Source organism: Mesoplodon bidens (assembly GCF_964165515.1).
Source record: "Mesoplodon bidens genome assembly, chromosome: 1".
In the NCBI taxonomy this organism is placed as follows: domain Eukaryota; kingdom Metazoa; phylum Chordata; class Mammalia; order Artiodactyla; family Ziphiidae; genus Mesoplodon; species Mesoplodon bidens.
This window is the reverse complement of record NC_138176.1, coordinates 172680015-172692192: the sequence shown is the minus strand read 5'-3', so window position 1 is coordinate 172692192 and position 12178 is coordinate 172680015. Positions and strand designations below refer to the sequence as shown.

General features: G+C 38.8%; 1 protein-coding gene across 2 annotated transcripts in view; it reads left to right on the top strand.

The window, feature by feature from the left end:
• The window catches only part of KIFBP (kinesin family binding protein), a 40293-nt gene extending 30109 nt beyond the window's left edge, over positions 1 to 10184 (top strand). The window contains exons 6-7 of one of the 2 annotated variants that reach the window (XM_081232604.1): positions 4087 to 4202; positions 8297 to 10184. In XM_081232604.1, the coding sequence (XP_081088730.1) occupies positions 4087 to 4202; positions 8297 to 9172 (992 nt within the window). In that variant the 3' untranslated portion in view covers positions 9173 to 10184. The remainder of the gene's footprint in view (positions 1 to 4086; positions 4203 to 8296) is intronic. The other variant, XM_081232605.1, reaches the window with a different exon arrangement.
• Positions 10185 to 12178: the final 1994 nt, after the last annotated feature.

Sequence of the window (12178 nt, the reverse complement as noted above, 5' to 3'; positions counted from 1 at the left end):
TCAAGGACTTCATATGTAAGTGCAGGTTCCAAAATACAGTCAATCCTCATTATTTGTAGATTCCATATTTTTGAATTTGCCTACTTGCCACAATTTACTCGTAACCCCCAAAATCAGTACTTGAGGCACTCGTGTGGTCATTTGAAGACAGCAAAGGATTTGAGGCAACTGAGGTGCACATTACCAGCTGAGGTTGAACAAGGCAATGATCCACCTTCTTGTTTCAGCTTTCATACTATAAACAAGTATCCTTTTTGTGGTCTAAATTACTCAGTGCCACATTTTTCACTTTTTTTTTTTGCATTTTGTTGGTGATTTCATTGTTTAAAATGGCCCCCAAGTGTAGTGCTGAAGTGGTATCTAGTGTTCCTAAGCACATGAAGACTGGGATGTGCCCTCGGGAGAAAATACAGTACTAGATAAGCTTCATTTAGGCACAAGCTACAGTGCTATTGGCCATGAGTTCAATGTTAATGTCAATGTTAATGAGTCAATTATATATTAAATAAGGTGTCTTTAAACAGAAACACATTAAAATAAGGTTATATATTGATCAGTTGATGAAAATATTGTGACCAGAAGCTCATCAGAACGTAACCCTGTATTTGCCCTAGGAGTGATGTTTTAGCATTCCCTAATTCACTGTTCACAGCAACTTTATAGAACATAACTACCAGGAACAATGAGAATCAGCTATACATTGTTTCCTTATAAGAGAATCCAGGTAGAAAGTTTTACTGTTGGGATTAAAAACCACTTTTTCTACGGAACTGAATGTTCACCTGAAGGAGACGATCCAGCTGACTGGTGACTTACATCAGTGTTGTGCTTCCATGTTGCTTGGGAGGTGAGCGACTTGATTCTTTCCCTGTAGAGCTGGGCAGTGCCTGCTGTACTTGGCATTTGTGTCACACCCATGTTGATGGAAAAAGGAAGATTATAAAGGCAGAGCAAAGTACACAGATTAATGGCAATACTGCATTAAATCTAACATGACGACTGAAAATGTTACTTCATGTTACGAAGGATTTTTTTTTTAATACTAGTGAAAACCAAAATAATTTAAACCATGAAAAATTTAAAAATTGTTCTTTGCAAAAATAAATTCCTTCCACAGATGTAACAGTATTTTGGTAAAACTGGACATGGGACTCATTACAAAATGAAATATTTGACCCTTCATTAAATCGCCCCCATCATTCCAAACATTGTTTTGGGGGATGCTTTCCACTCAGGACTGCTTTTAATTTATGAAAAATCCATTTCAATTTGGATTCTACTAAATTGGAATTTGACAAATTAATTAGGAGCTATGCTAACCTTCACCTTGTTCAACACTATTTCTTCATTTACAGAGACCATAGCATAGGCAAGGGGAAAAAGCAAATGCTTAAACAATTAGAGGAAACTGCTTTCAAAACCTACCTCTTAAGAATCGTGTATAGATTCAGGGTTGCCGGGGGGGTGGTGTTGGGGAGGGTTGGATTGGGAGTTTGGGACTAGCAGATGCAATCTATTATATATATATATATATAGAATGGATAAACAGCAAGGTCCTATTGTAACTGTATTCAACATCCTGTAATAAACCATAATGGAAAAGAAAAAAAAAAGAATCCAAGTAGACATGAATTACAGAATTCTTATCTTAAAGTATTCTAAAAACCTGTATGAGCAATCCTTTTATTAACCTAATTCGATTAATAATGGTATTAATCACCCACATGTACTTGTCCTAAGGTCAAAGAAATTGTTTTGGGGTGCCACTAACTGTCCATATAAGATGGTGAACTTAATTGGTAAATGTGTGTTCTGACAACTCCACTGACTGGCTGTTCCCCCGTATCTTCCTCCCTCTCCTCCGGCCTCCCTGTTTCCTGAGAACACAACACTATTGAAATTAGGTCAGTTAATAACCCTACAGTGATCTCTAAGTGAAAGGAAGAGTTGCAAATCTCTCACTTTAAATCAAAAGCTAGGAATGATTAAGCTTAGTGAAGAAGGCATGTCAAAATAGGCCAAAATAAACTCCCTCTTGCGCAAGTTAGCCAAGTTATGAATACAAAGGAAAAGTTCTTGAAGGAAATTGAAAGTGCTACTCCAGTCAACACATGAATGATAAGAAAGCAAAGCAGCCTTACTGCTGATATGGAGAAAGTTTTAGTGGTCTGGATAGAAGATTAAACAAGTCACAACATTCCCTTAAACCAAAACCTAATCCAGAGAAAGGCCCTACCTTTCTTCATTTCTGTGGAGGCTGAGAGAGGTGAGAAAGCTGCAGAAGTTTGAGGTTAGCAGAGGTTGGTTCATGAGATTTAAGGAAAGAAGCTGTCTCCATAACGTAAGAGTGCAAGGTGAAGCAGCAAATTATCCAGAAGATCTAGCTAAGATCATTAATGAAGGTGGCTACACTAAACTGATTTTCAATGTGGATGAAACAGCCTTCTACTGGAAGAAGATGCCATCTAGGACTTTCATAGCTAGAGAGAAGTAAATGCCTGGCTTCAAAGCTTCAAAGGACAGGCTGACTCTTTTGTTAGGGGCTAGTGCAGCTGGTGACTTTAACTTGAAGCTAATGCTCATTTACCATTCTGAAAATCCTAGGGCCTGTAAGAATTGTGCTAATTATGCTTTATGCTAGTTATGCTACCTGTGCTTTGTAAATGGAACAACAAAACCTGGATGACAACACATCTGTTTACAACATGGTTTACTGAATATTTTAAGCCCACCTACTGTTCAAAAAAAAAAATTCCTTTCAAAAGATTACTGCTCTTTGACAATGTACCTGGGTCATCCAAGAGCTCTGATGGAGATACACAATGCTATTAACGTTGTTTTCATGTTTGCTAATACAACATCCATTCTGCAGCCCATGGATCAAGGAGTAATGTCGACTTTCAAGTCTTACTGTTTGAAGAAAAAAATCATAAAGCTATCACTGCCATAGATGTGATTCCTCTGATGGATCTGGGCAAAGTAAATTGAAAATCTTCTGGAAAGGATTCACCGTTCTAGATGCCATTAAGAACATTCATGATTCATGGGAAGAGGTCAAAATATCAACATTAACAGGAGTTTGGAAGAAGCTGACTCCAGCCCTCAGGGATGATTTTGAGGGGTTTAAGACTTCAGTGGAGGAAGTAACTGCAGATGCGTAGAAATAGTGTGAGAACTAAAAGTCGAGCCTGAAGATGTGACTGAAATGCTGCAATCTCATAAAATTGACAGATGAGTTGCTTCTTATGGATGAGCAAAGAGAATGGTTTCTTGAGATGGAATCTACTCCTGGTGAAGATGCTGTGAAGATTCTTGAAATGACAACAAAGGAGTTAGAATAGTACATAAACTTACTTGATGAAATAGTGGCAGGGTTTGAGAGGATGGACTCCAATTTTGAAAGAAGTTCTGTGTTGGGTGAAATGCTGTCAAACAGCATTGCACGCTACAGAGAAATTGTTCGTGAAAGGAGGAAGGAGAGTCCATCAGCACAGCACACGTCACTGCTGTCTTGTTTTAAGAGATTGCCACGGCCCCCCCACCCTTCAGCAACCACCACCCTGATTGGTCAGCAGCCACCAGCACTGAGACAGGACTATCCACCAGCAAAAAAGTTTATGACTCTCTGAAGCCTCAGATGATGGTTAGCATTTTTTAGCAATAAAGTATTTTTTAATTAAGATGTGTACATTTTTAAGACATGATGCTATTGCACACTTAATAGACTACAGTATAGTGCAAACATAACTTTTATATGCTATGGAAAACAAAAAATTCGTGTGACTCGCTTTATCACAGTGGTCTGGAATCAATCCTGCAATATCTCTGAGGTATGCCTATATTCAATATTTAATATACATGGTGACCTTAGTTTTTACCTATAGGTAATACATAAGAAAAAACTAGAAAGAAATATGCAAATAATAGTGAGTACCTCTGGGTGGTAGGAATTTTTTTTCCCCCACTGCTTCAGTGAGGACTTGTTACTTTTATAATGGGGGGGGGTAAGTGATACAAAAAAGAATGCAGTACACATGAAAATTACAATTGTGACCATTAACTTATACAAATCATGTATCATTTTAGCTACTGAAGCTGAAAGAGATGTGCCAGAGCTTTATCACCAAAGAAAAGGGGAAATAGCAAGATGCTGGATCAAATACTGTTTGACTCTCATGCAGAATGCCCAACTTTCCATGCAGGTAATACAGTCAAAAGTGGTCTTTTCTTTCTTAAATAGCAGGATGTTAAGTAAAAGCTTTAAATGGAGAGTATGCTCATTGGGCTCACTACATGTGTATTATTCAAGGCATGCAGAATGCTCTCATATATATTTGTTTCTTGTTCTCCCCATCTCAACCTTTTGAAATCTTACTCATCAATCGAGGCCATCTCAAATAACATCTCTTCCTTCAAGACTTCCCTTTGGATAGAGCATAAGCTCCATGAGAGGGAGTCTTCATCGTATTCGTATCGTATACTAATCTCCAGACACAACAGGTTCTCAAAAATTATTTTTTTATATTTATTTTTGGCTGCATTGGGTCTTCGTTGCTGCACACGGGCTTCCTCTAGTTGTGGGGAGCGTGGACTTCTCATTGCAGTGGCTTCTCTTGTTGTGGAGCACGGGCTCTAGGTGTGCAGGCTTCAGTAGTTGTGGCTCATGGACTCTAGAGCGCAGGCTCAGTAGTTGTGGCACACAAGCTTAGTTGCTCTGCAGCATGTGGGATCTTCCTGGACCAGGGCTTGAACCCGTGTCTCCTGCATTGGCAGGCGGATTCTTAACTACTGCACCACCAGGGAAGCCCCTCTCAAAAATTATTGAATGTGGGCTTCCCTGGTGGCACAGTGGTTGAGAGTCCGCCTGCCGATGCAGGGGACACAGGTTCGTGCCCTGGTCCGGGAGGATCCTACATGCCGCGGAGCGGCTGGGCCCGTGAGCCATAGCTGCTGGGCCTGCACGTCCGGAGCCTGTGCTCCACAATGGGAGAGGCCACAACAGTGAGAGGCCCGCGTACTGCAAATAAATAAATAAATAAACAAATAAACAAATAAATAAAATTATTGAATGTATAATTCTTCATCCCCTACAGATATCTTCTCCCTCCTTTAAATTCCATAGAACCCTACCTAAGTCACTCAACTTTGTATTATCCCTGTTATCCCTATTCATATTCTTATCTTATTCCTTTATGTCTTTTTAGACTATAAGCAACTTGATGGCAGGAAGTCTTACTAATCTTTACATACTTTATAGAGTAAATATATATTTGATAAAAATATAAGTATAAATGTATCTGGAAACAGCCCTGCTAGTTTGTAGCTGTGTATTCATGGCAGTTAACTTCTCTTTGCCTCAGTTTCCTCACAAGTAAGATGAGGGTAATAATAGTACTTAATAGTGTTGCTGTGAGAGTTAAATATATATAAAGGGCTCAGAAAAGTGCCTGAGACATAACCAAGTCCTCAGTAAGTTAACTGTCATCATTGGTATTGTTATTACTGGTCCATACCTAATGGATTCTAGTTCCTAACCTCTACAGAGGAAAATAAATCATTTGGATGCACCATACTAAGTGTAGATACATTGGAGACCTTCCTGAAGGAGTTATGCTGCTTTTCTATTTACACGCATTAAAGTATAATCAGTTTTAGTAAATATAGAACCTTGTGAAACTACTAAACAAAATAAAACCAAACAAGCCACAAACTCCCGGAAACATGTGTCTTTCAAAGATGAGAGCACTTGAGAGGTGGAGGGTAAAGATGAGGCATGTTTGGAAAAGAAAGGAAGTGGGGAGAAAAACTAGGGAGCTTTATGTCTAGAGAAGTTGCCAGGAAAATCTGTCAGCTTTCGTCTGCTCAGAAAGCAGCCTAGAAAGCATGTAAACAAACAAGCAGCCAGGAAGCACATTAAGTAAGCAAGATTTAGAGACTTATGGCCTGCATTTGAAGTAATTGTGACAAGCAAAACACTCTGTGTGATTTAACTCTTACCCTTCCTTTAGTTGATGTTTTCCAGACTGGGCACTAGAGTTTATCACCTGGTTACTTTAAACTCAAATAGTTGCCATGCTACTAAATTACTCAGATTTTCCTTAATCTGGCTTTGTTACTTTAACTTTATCCTTTGATCATCTGTTTACCTGAAAAGCCTTCTTTAATTCAAGTTTAATAACATATACAAATTTAAGTATTTCTGCCAGCTCTATGGTAGTCATTGTACTATGATGAACAAAAATAGACTTGGTTTTTTTTTTTTACTTCATATGAAAGTGCAGTTTTAGTAAGTTTCACAAAGGAGAGACACATGAGAGAAGTCATAGTAGCAGGAAGTAACATCTGAAGGAAGCTCTGAGAATGAGAAGGCATAGCATTCCAAGGAGCTGAAGCTGCACGTTTAAAAATTCTATGGCATAGGGAGCATGGTGTTAGAAGGGATGGAACAAAGGCCTGTGAGGCTGGAGCGGAGTGAGAGCACATGTGATATACGATAGAGTTAGAAAGGGATAGAACAGGGACCTCCCTGCTGGCACAGTGGTTGAGAATCCACCTGCCAATGCAGGGAACACGGGTGCGAGCCCTGGTCCGGGAAGATCCCACATGCTGCAGAGCAACTAATCCTGTGCGCCACAAGTACTGAGCCTGTGCTCTAGAGCCCGTGCTCGGCAACAAGTCACCGCAATGAGAAGCCCGCGCACCGCAACGAAGACCCAACGCAGCCAAAAATAAATTAATTAATTTTAAAAAAGAAAGAAAGAATGGGATAGAACAAGCAGGGCCTTCAATGAATGGAAGCCTTGGAGAGTTTTTGGACTGATTACTTATGTAGCAGAATGGAGAAAGAATTGAGGGAAAGCAAGAGTAGATGGGGGAAATTGGAAGACCATTGGAACAGTGGAGGTGAGATGTGAAGGGAGCTTGGTCTAGGATGGTGGCAAAAGAGATGGTGGAAAAGAATGCATTCAGGAGGTATTTAGGGGGCAAAATGTAAAGGACTTGGTGATGGATTGGAAGTGTGGGGTAAAGGGGAGAGGAGAGGAACATCTCAAGAATGATCCTCGACTGCTGGCTGTCCACATCGATGGAGTGTCCTTCACTAAACTACTACTAGAATAGGAACGTGTTTGCTGAAGGGTAAGAGTTCCATTGTGGACATGTTGAGGATGAGGTGTCTGAGTCTTCTGAGAGAAGGAGATGTTGCGTGGGGAGCTGTAGTTATGGGTCTGGAGCTTGAGAAGAGGTCCAGGTCGTACCTGTAGATTTGTGAGTCCTCCTCCCATGGATGGCAGTTGCAACCGTGGGTATGGATGGAGTCACCTGTGTAGAGCAGTGCTGTCCAATAGAAATAAAATTACATATGTGGCTGGTATTCTAAGTTTTCTAGTGGCTACATTAGAAAAGGAAAAAAGCAGGTGAAATTTATATTTCTTAGCCTAGAATATAAAAAGAAATAATCATTTCTGTTTGTCATCAATACTAAAGAGTTGAGCTATTTTAAATTTTGTACTAAGTCTTGGAAATTGGGTATGTATTATTTTACACTGATCACATCTCAGTTTGGACATTTCATTTGCTCAGTAGCCATCCACACGCAGCAAATGGCTACTGTTTTGAACAATGCAGATCTAGAGAGACAACTTCAAATGAAAAGAAGAGAAGGCCTTGGGGCTGTCCACTGAGGGATCTGATGTTTAATTTTCTTGTCTAGGAAGAAGAGAATGAGCTTAGCCTTTTTTTTTTTTTTAACCATCTTAGTTTTTTTTTCTTTGGCCCCAGGAGGTGAGGGAGATAACTTTAACTATGAGTAGATTTAACTCTGTCTTTATTTTAGTATCTTTAAGAGGCCTAGAGCATTTCTCTGTAATATATTTCAGTATATAACTTAGCATAAACATCATGTTGTTAATCTTAATTGCATTTCTATACAATATTTTTAGGATGTAAATTTCAATCTTACTCTAATGTTAAAATACTACTAATAATGTATTAGTTGTATATAATGTTTCACAGCTCTTACAGTTTTCATATGCATTTATCTTACCTTAAAGAGTAACTATAAATGAGTTAGTTCCCCAAAGAGGAAAGTGATAAGCAGTTTTACTTTTTCCTAGTTTCTTTCATTTTTAATATAAGTGGAATATAATTAGAAAGAAGTTTTAAAAGATGTGATTATATCACCTCCCTAAACCAGGCTGGGAAGAGGGTTTTCTTATCTTTACTCTTAAGTTTGCTGTAGTATTGACAGCAGGAGACCAGTGTCTGTCCTCAACCATAATTAATTTTGTTCTTTCAGGACAACATAGGGGAGCTTGATCTTGATAAACAATCTGAACTTAGAGCTTTAAGGAAGAAAGAACTAGATGAGGAAGAAAGTGTTAGGAAAAAAGCTGTGCAGTTTGGAACCGGCGAACTGTGTGATGCCATCTCTGCAGTGGAAGAGAAAGTAAGCTATTTGAGACCTTCAGATTTTGAAGAAGCCAGAGAGCTTTTCTTAATGGGTCAGCACTATGTTTTTGAGGCAAAAGAGTTCTTTCAGATTGATGGTTATGTCACTGACCATATTGAAGTTGTCCAGGACCACAGTGCTCTGTTTAAGGTGCTGGCATTCTTTGAAACTGACATGGAGAGACGGTGCAAGATGCATAAACGCAGAATAGCTATGCTAGAGCCCCTAATTGTGGACCTGAATCCACAGTATTATTTGTTGGTCAACAGACAGATTCAGTTTGAAGTTGCACATGCTTATTATGATATGATGGATTTGAAGATTGCCATAGCTGACAAGCTGAGGGATCCTGATTCACACATCGTGAAAAAAATAAATAGTCTTAATAAGTCAGCACTGAAGTACTACCAGCTCTTCTTAGACTCCCTGAGAGACCCAAATAAAGTATTTCCTGAGCATATAGGGGAAGATGTTCTTCGCCCTGCCATGTTAGCTAAGTTTCGAGTTGCCCGTCTCTATGGCAAAGTCATCACTGCAGATCCCAAGAAAGAGCTAGAAAATTTGGCAACATCACTGGAACATTACAAATTTATTGTTGATTACTGTGAGAAGCACCCTGAAGCTGCCCAGGAAATAGAAGTTGAACTAGAACTTAGCAAAGAGATGGTCAGTCTTCTTCCAACAAAAATGGAGAGGTTCAGAACCAAGATGTCCCTGACTTAATAATCCTTGTTTTTAATGACAGAAAATGTGCAGTAATGAAGATATTTTTTTCCCCTTATTCAAACAGGCCCAATTCCATTATTATGTCTACCTTCATAGCCAGATGAGTGCTGTTTGAATTTGAGATAGACCAATTGAGTCTTTGCTAGGACCTTAATCAACATAATTAATAATTTATACCTAATTATGTAAATAAATTGCCTTGTTAAAGTGACATGTGATTGGTATTTAGATTGCTCGTTTCCTATTTAAATATAAACCTTTTCTGCCTCATTTTCTAAAAGTAGGTTCCTTGTTGGCTAATACTTGATGGCTTCATTAAAAGGAAAAATGCTGGGTAATATACCTGGTGGGCAAGCTGTTACTGTATTAAAGTTGAAAAAATAACCTCTTGTAGTTATTCTTCCCAAAATATTTGCTTTCCTAAATTCCCAAAGAAATGTTTCCCTTCTGAAATATTTAAAAAGTTACATTGTAAAGTACTGTAGTTTGTTTCATTATAGAGGAAGAAGACCATGTTGGAAATATAATAAATTGACTTGCTTCACTAATAAAAGCTTCCATTTATTCTTTTGTCTTGTTGTAAGAGTTGGTTTATTTTTTAAGCTCAAAATGGATTAAAGACCTAAATGTAAGGCCAGAAACCATCAAACTCTTAGAGGAAAACATAGGCAGAACACTCTGACATAAATCACAGCAAGATCCTTTTTGACCCACCTCCTAGAGAAATGGAAATAAAAACAAACAAATGGGACCTAATGAAACTTCAAAGCTTTTGCACAGCAAAGGAAACCATAAACAAGACCAAAAGACAACCCTCAGAATGGGAGAAAATATTTGCAAATGAAGCAACTGACAAAGGATTAATCTCCAAAATTTATAAGCAGCTCATGCAGCTCAATAACAAACAACCCAATCCAAAAATGGGCAGAAGACCTAAATAGACATTTCTCCAAAGAAGATACACAGATTGCCAACAAACACATGAAAGAATGCTCAACATCATTAATCATTAGAGAAATGCAAATCAAAACTACAATGAGATATCATCTCACACCAGTCAGAATGGCCATCATTAAAAAATCTAGAAACAATAAATGCTGGAGAGGGTGTGGAGAAAAGGGAACACTCTTGCACTGCTGATGGAAATATGAATTGGTACAGCCACTATGGAGAACAGTATGGAAGTTCCTTAAAAAACTACAAATAGAACTACCATATGACCCAGCAATCCCACTACTGGGCATATACCTTGAGAAAACCATAATTCAAAAAGAGTCATGTACCAAAATGTTCACTGCAGCTCTATTTACAATAGCCAGGACATGGAAACAACCTAAGTGTCCATCAACAGATGAATGGATAAAGATGATGTGGCACATATATACAATGGAATATTACTCAGCCATAAAAAGAAACGAAACTGAGCTATTTGTAATGAGGTGGATGGACCTAGAGTCTGTCATACAGAGTGAAGTAAGTTAGAAAGAGAAAGACAAATACCATATGCTAACAGATACATATGGAATTTAAGGGGAAGAATAATGTCATGAAGAACCTAGGGGTAAGACAGGAATAAAGACACAGACCTACTAGAGAATGGACTTGAGGATATGGGGAGGGGGAAAGGTAAGCTGTGACAAAGCAGAGAAAGTGGCATTGACATACATACACTACCAAATGTAAAATAGATAGCTAGTGGGAAGCAGCTGCATAGCACAGGGAAATCAGCTCGGTGCTTTGTGACCACCTAGAGGGGTGGGATAGGGAGGGTGGGAGGGAGGGAGACGCAAGAGGGAAGAGATCTGGGAACGTATGTATATGTGTAACTGATTCACTTTGTTATAAAGCAGAAACTAGCACACCATTGTAAAGCAATTATACTCCAATAAAGATGTTAAAAAAAAAAGTTGGTTTATTTTTGATACTTCAAAGGGTATTACCTTATTTGAAGCCAGAGAAGAATATTTCTTTGGTAACATTGTATAGAGAGAACACATTAAAATATTCATTGAATACACTTTTTGAAATACGACTATGTTCCAGAAAAATTTTATTGACTAGTTTCTCAGAGGATCCTAGTATATCTATTAAGCTTTAAGCACTGTTGAAAAAAGATACGCACATAATAACACTGTTAGTATATGTTAGTCATTTTAAGTGGTTGCAGAATTGAAATGAAGTCGCTATCCAGTGCAAAAATCAAGATCAGTTGTAAGATTTGATACAGAGAATAGCTCTGTATGTTGACCTAGTCCTAAGCCTTCCGAAGCCAAGTCTAAGATTCTGTAACATGTATGTATGTGTGGTAAATACCTTGCTTTTCCTTTGAGATCAGTTTGCCAGGAAAAAAAGATCTTTGAGTATAACAGCAGTGTGTAATTCACTCAATATTTAATATTTATTAAATGTCTCCTGTGGATCGGGCACTGTTCTCGGTTTTCTAGGCTTAGAGGATACAGTAATGAACAAGATCAGCAAGATCCTGTTCTCATGGAGCAAGTAAATAGATAAGATTTCAAGTCACGAATGCTATTAACAAAGGAACCAGAATCCTAGGTTGACGTTTAATGGGAAGTGGTGCAACAGTGATCTGAAAGGCCGCTGAAGAGGTAGAAAGTGACAGTGAGCCGAGAACGGCCAAAAAGGGGCAGCAAAGTAAAGATTCTTAGGTAGAGTGTTCCAGAGAATGCTAGGCCCTCAGGCGGGCTCCAGCTTAGGAAGGAGTTTTGCATTTTAGAAGATAGGAAAGGCCAGTGTGGCTGGAGCAGATGAGGTGGGAGTAGAATGGGGGGTGGGCAGGAGTGGGGAGTCCAGATGGAGAGGGCTTTGTAGATGAGGGTAAGGAGTTAGGATTTTATTCTAGGTATAGTGGGAAAACTTTGTAGATTTTTTATAAAGGGAGTGACATGTTCTGATTGGCATTTTTAGGAAACTACTATGGCTCCTCAGGGGAGAATAGATTGTAGCGAGAAGGGAGAGTCACCAAAGGGGAAGCATGGAGAC